General features: G+C 44.6%; 1 protein-coding gene across 1 annotated transcript in view; it reads right to left on the bottom strand.

The window, feature by feature from the left end:
• The window catches only part of psd2 (pleckstrin and Sec7 domain containing 2), a 12,012-nt gene extending 6,563 nt beyond the window's left edge, over positions 1-5,449 (bottom strand). The window contains exons 1-4 of the mRNA XM_037675118.1: positions 5,355-5,449; positions 4,214-4,411; positions 3,992-4,072; positions 3,600-3,712 (exon numbers count right to left, since the gene is read on the bottom strand). Coding sequence (XP_037531046.1) covers positions 3,600-3,712; positions 3,992-4,072; positions 4,214-4,411; positions 5,355-5,449 — 487 coding nt within the window. The remainder of the gene's footprint in view (positions 1-3,599; positions 3,713-3,991; positions 4,073-4,213; positions 4,412-5,354) is intronic.
• Positions 5,450-5,667: the final 218 nt, after the last annotated feature.

Raw genomic sequence — 5,667 nt, 5'->3', positions numbered from 1 at the left:
AGGACGAGTGGACGTGAAGGTAAAGGCTGAGGACGAGTGGACGTGCACCTGGAGGAGGTTTTCATGTCCACAGGCTGAAAAGAAGACGGTGTCCTGCAAACTCTGTTTGACCTCTACCATGACAGCAGCTTACAAGACTCCATCCATCCATCCATCTCCATCCATCCATCCATCTCCATCCAACCATCCATCCATCCATCTCCATCCATCTCCATCCATCTCCATCCATCCATCTCCATCCAACCATCCATCCATCCATCTCCATCCATCCATCCATCCATCCATCCATCTCCATCCATCCATCCATCCATCCATCTCCATCCATCCATCCATCCAACCATCCATCCATCCATCCATCCAACCATTCATCCATCCATCTCCATCCATCCATCCATCTATCCATCCATCCATCATCTTCCGTTTGTTCCTAAGTCGGGTGTCGGGGGCAGCAGCTTGAGCAGGGAGGTCCAGACGTCTCTCTCCACAGCCTCTTCCAGCTCTTCTGGGAGGATTCCAAGGTGTTCCCAGACCAACCGAGAGACATAGTCTCTCCAATGTGTCCTGGGTCGTCCCCGGTGTCTCCTCCCAGTTGGACATACCCAAAGCACCTCCCTAGGGAGGTGTCCAGGTGGCATCCTTAGCAGATGCCCGAACCAGAGTTCATGACCAGAGGTTAGGGGAGGAACATAGACCGACCAGTAAACAGAGAGCTTTGCCTTACAGCTCTCTCTTCACCACAACGGACCGGTACAGAGTCCGCAGTACTGCAGACGCTGCACCAATCCATCTGTTCAGCATCTAATCTCAAAAACATATTGTGGTGTACGAGGTTTTACAGCTACCTGTACGATACTGATGTTTTATTGTTTGTGTGTGTGGGCTATTAGTTTGGCTAAGTATGAAAAGATCTTAGATGTTGTCGCTGCCATCGGTTTGTCTGGTGCTAAAATAAGACGGAGCTTCTGAGAAATGAGCTTTGAATGTAGCTGTTATATTTATATTTATTATATACAGTAAATCAGACTGACTTCTACTGACAACACAATAAAACATCAATTGGTTAAAAAGTAATTAATACGCTGAGTAGTTTTTGAGAAGAGTACTTTGTACTTTTACTTAAGTATTTTTATAACGCCAGTACTTTTACTTGTAATTGAGTAATGGTACTTGTACTTGAGTACAAATTTTCAGTACTCTTTCCACCTCTGGTTAAAAGTCTACTTCTGACGAGGCCTGTTGCAATAATCAATAACTCAATTAATCGCATGACAAATGAAAATTATCAACCTCGTTTTTCTTTTATCAGCTTTATCGTTTCTTCGTGTCTCTCTCTTTCTACTGAAGACACGGCTCAGCTCTGCTGCTTTTCACTGGCTCCTCCCTTTCTCTTTGAAATCTGCTTTAACGATCCAAAATCACGTTTTTGGATCGTTAAAGCAGCTACGCTAAGAAGCTAAGCTACGAGCTAAGCTACGAGCTAAGCTACGAGCTAAGCTACAAGCTAAGCTACGAGCTAAGCTAACAGGCCGACCTCGGGAAAAAACCTCCGTCTAAAAGCTCCAAAGCGCCTCCCTCCCATTTTTCTTAACGAGACATGCTGCTCGCTCCCTCACTATCCATCCTTCAGTTCAAACAGTCTCATACTGCCATCCGGTGGTCAAAAAAGCTGCTACATTTTAAACAAATTAAACATTTCTTCTTAAATTTGACAATAATTACTAATTATTACATGAAAAATGATTCAATCTGACAAGTTCACGTGTAAGGACTGAAATTATTAGAAACATTTGATACTTGGGATACAAAAACTGCAGCCCAAGTTAGAACTGAGTAAAACTCTCCAGTATTTTGTTTTAAACACCAACAAAGTTCATGCTCAATAATCCAGGTATACAACTCAACAATTTTCAGTCAGGTCATCTGGACTGTTTCTGTTTTTGTGCTGAAATGTTTCACCTTCCATCCAGAAGGCTTCATCAGTCAAAGAAACACACAACACAAAACTGATTCTTCCCCCAACAACTTACTCCAAAGTGGAACAAACCAGTTATGTTGGTGCTAAGATGGTGTCTTTGGCACGCCCCCTCCTCTGATGCCGGCCCTCTTTCTTGTCAACAGTCATGTCAAACTGACCTGACTGAAAATTGTTGCATTGTATACCTGGATTATCTTTGGCACGCCCAGACACCATCTTAGCACCAACATAACTGGTTTGTTCCACTTTGGAGTAAGCTGTTGGGGGAAGAATCAGTTTTGAGTTGTGTGTTTCCTTGACTGATGAAGCCTTCTGGATGGAAGGTGAAACATTTCAGAAAAAAAAGAAACAGTCCAGATGACCTGACTGAAAAATGTTGGTTTGTTTTAAATAGTTTTGTTGTACTAGTTTCTCTTCCTTCTGAAGATAAAGCTATGAGACTATCCATCAGAAGGATTCCCATATTTCAGTATTTCAGTTTGCTGCAGTTCTTACCAATAACATCGTTACAAAATGATGAATATTTAGGCGTTTTATTTTTAACCTCCTGAGACCCTGCGTCCTCATGTGACATCACATTCTGCCTTTGCTGTGCCTTCTCCTTCACTCTGTTCAAGTGTTTTATACTTTGTTAACCACGTTAATGTCATGCTGTAAAATTATCTCACTGTCCCCATCTGAGGCCTTTTTTTAACAGAAGAATGTCATAACCATAAACTCCCTGTTGGAAGAGGAAGCTCGATTTATGCACAGATCAGGTCCATGTAATCACAAATATCTGGGAGATGAAAAATGCATCGCAAGCCAGAGCTCAGGTCTCAGGAGGTTAAATACAAAAACAAGACAAGCTTTATTTGATTTACTTGTCATGTAAGAGTGGAAACTTTAAAACTATGTTTTGTACTCTAATTTTCAAATATGTTGGTATAAATATAAAAGCAAATGTTGACTGTTCAAAATAACTAAAATAAAAGTGGATTATGATTTTTGGAGAAAAACTAGTTTCTTAGAATATCAGTTGATTATTAAATAAGTCAAGAGATTAGTGATAATAATAATGGTTGATGGCGGCAGCTCTAATGTGAACCAAACTATAAAAGCACAGCTGCTGGTTAAAAAAGATTTAAAGGCACATCTGCAGAACACGTTCCAAACCAAAGGTGCTGCTAACAGCTGGAATTAAATACTCTGAGTATAAGACATTAATGTTTGAGGCGGCGCGGTGGATCAGTTGGTAGAGCTGTTGCCTATCAGCAAAAAGGTTGCCGGATCAAATCCTGGTCCGGGGGTCTTTCTGGGTGGAGTTTGCATGTTCTCTCCGTGCTGCGTGGGTTTTCTCCAGGTACTCCAGTTTCCTCCCACAGACCAAGAACATGCATGTTAGACTGATTGGTAACTCTGAATTGTCTCTAGATGAGAGAGAGAGAGACTGAATAGTGTTTGTCTTGTTTGTCTCTATGTGTCCCTGTGATGGACTGGAGACCTGTCCAGGTGTCCCCCGCCCCCTCGCACAGTGATGGCTGGACATGGACACCGGCGACGCCCGTGACCCAGAAAGGAAGAAGCGGGTAAAGATGATGGATGTATGTTTTGCTCCTCATAGCACTTTTGTCAGGACTCTCACCTTCAGCCGTGGGGGTCTGTGGGTTGCAGTGACAGTATCGTCTGGAGAAATGGACGAGAACCCGTTCTCTCTCCTGAGTTTCTCCCATCAGTGGAAAAGCCTTAAGGAAGTTCCTGCCACACACGAAGAATCAGATTTAATATTTGATTTCCAGGAGAACTGCCAGTGAAGCTGCTCCTCGTGCTTGGGAAACAACAACAGCCTTTAGTTTTCTTGTGTTTGGGCCTGTGGGAACACTGAGCAGTGAACTCGTCTAAAGACAGCACTGACAGCAACATGTCCGCTGCAAGACTGTGGTTTCCTGGCACACCCAAACACTAATCCAACCTAAAATAACAAAGGTATTGTGAAGGAGAGGAAAGTGTAAATACAGAAAATGTGTGTTGAGTTACCTCAGGGCTCGATCCAGAGCCAGTCCAGAGAAATCAAAGAAACTCAGGTACTCTGACGCCACCAGCTGACTGAAGTCGTTACTGCACAGACACCAAAGCAACTGAATCAGGCTGATTTGTTCCATCAAAATGTTGAGCAGATGCATGTGCTTGTCGCTCTAACATGACACCCTGAACATGTGGGTAACATATCTGTGTAGAACCAGGTGGGTGCGCCCTCACTTCTTGCCCAGGTGTCTGGCCACGTCGCAGCGCTTGAAGCCCTCCAGGTGATAGAGGCGCTTGGCCAGCCTTTTGGCGGCCTCACTGTCAGCTCGGCAGCCGTTGGCCAGAGTGTCTGTGCTTCCACGCTCCAGACGCTCCAGACTGCCCACATCACACCCCCCCGAGTCAGACAGGACGTCTGTGAGGTTGGCATCACTGAGGAGGACAGCATACGCACACGTGCACACAAACAAACACACACACAGACAAGAGCTGAGGTTAATGAATGAGACGTGCCAGTTGTTGTAAACAACAAAAATGATTAAAACTAATACTGTTTTAGAACAAATTAACCGTTTAACGACCTACTTCAAAGCAGAGAACATGAGGGTTCATCACTTGTTCGATCTACTCTAACTTGTTCTAAAATAAACTCTAATTTAATGTAGAAAGCCTCTGCCATCATTTGAATTATCACACTGCATCTTCTTTCTACTAATATCAAAGTTTTAAAAGTAATCATTTCATTTTTAAGGTGCATTCAAAGACCTTAGCTGATGTGAATCAGATCTAGAATGTCAGGAGTCACATGCAGGTCACAACAAGCAGTACCCCGAGGCCCCCGCTCCCTGAGGGGACTGAACAGTGAACGGTTGTAGTTTTTTCTGGACTGGAACTGAACAGGAAATCTTCATGTTTAGGTGCAAGAGATTAAACTGTGTAGAAGAACAGAGGTAGTTTGTGTTTGTTTTCTTGTCCAAGGCGGTGCAGTGACAGATTCTGGTGAGTGTAGGGAGCACCAGGCACAATGGCGGAGCTAGGGGGTGGCCAGTGGTGGTCTTGGCCAAAATTAGAGTTGCATTCGGGCCCAAAAAATCCGACCCGACGCAGCCCCAGCCCGTAGCCATCATTTCAGAACCCCACTGGACTCGACAAATGAACACTAACTACAGGTCCGGACCTGAAAAAACAAAACTTTTAATTAAACTTTGACTGAGTCAGTGGTCGCGTGCGGCTGAATAAAAGCAGCCGAAGATCAGAGCTGAGGGGGTGTTTGTCCTTTTGTGACCGCCAAAGTGCATTAAATCCCTGCTTCTGCCTGCATTCTGCATTATTCAGACATGGACCCTGCTCTGACATGTCTGCTTTGGGATCTCACCTGGTTGGGTCATCGGCCGCGTGCGTTTGCTGAGTGCAGTGGCTGAACGTCCATTTGGGCGATGGATCACTTCCAGGCAGTACCAGTAGTCCCATCTGAGAATTAACTTTATTTTACCTTTTTCAAGGCCGGTCAGCTCGTGGTAAAATGGCCACATCAGATGGTGAATATATGGCAAGTCATGTTGCCATATAATTTGATCGCCAGCCTTGTGCGTCTGCTGATGCAATCAAAAGCCCGACACCGACCTGGCCCGCCCATCCAGCACAGTTTTATGGCCCGGCCCCGCCCAAATTTGGGTCAGGCCGGGCCG

The sequence above is a fragment of the Nematolebias whitei genome, chromosome 4 (genome assembly GCF_014905685.2).
Source record: "Nematolebias whitei isolate Nwh7 chromosome 4, NemWhi1, whole genome shotgun sequence".
Classification (NCBI taxonomy): domain Eukaryota; kingdom Metazoa; phylum Chordata; class Actinopteri; order Cyprinodontiformes; family Rivulidae; genus Nematolebias; species Nematolebias whitei.
The sequence above is the reverse complement of the archived record's forward strand: the minus strand, read 5'-3'. Positions and strand labels throughout refer to the sequence as shown.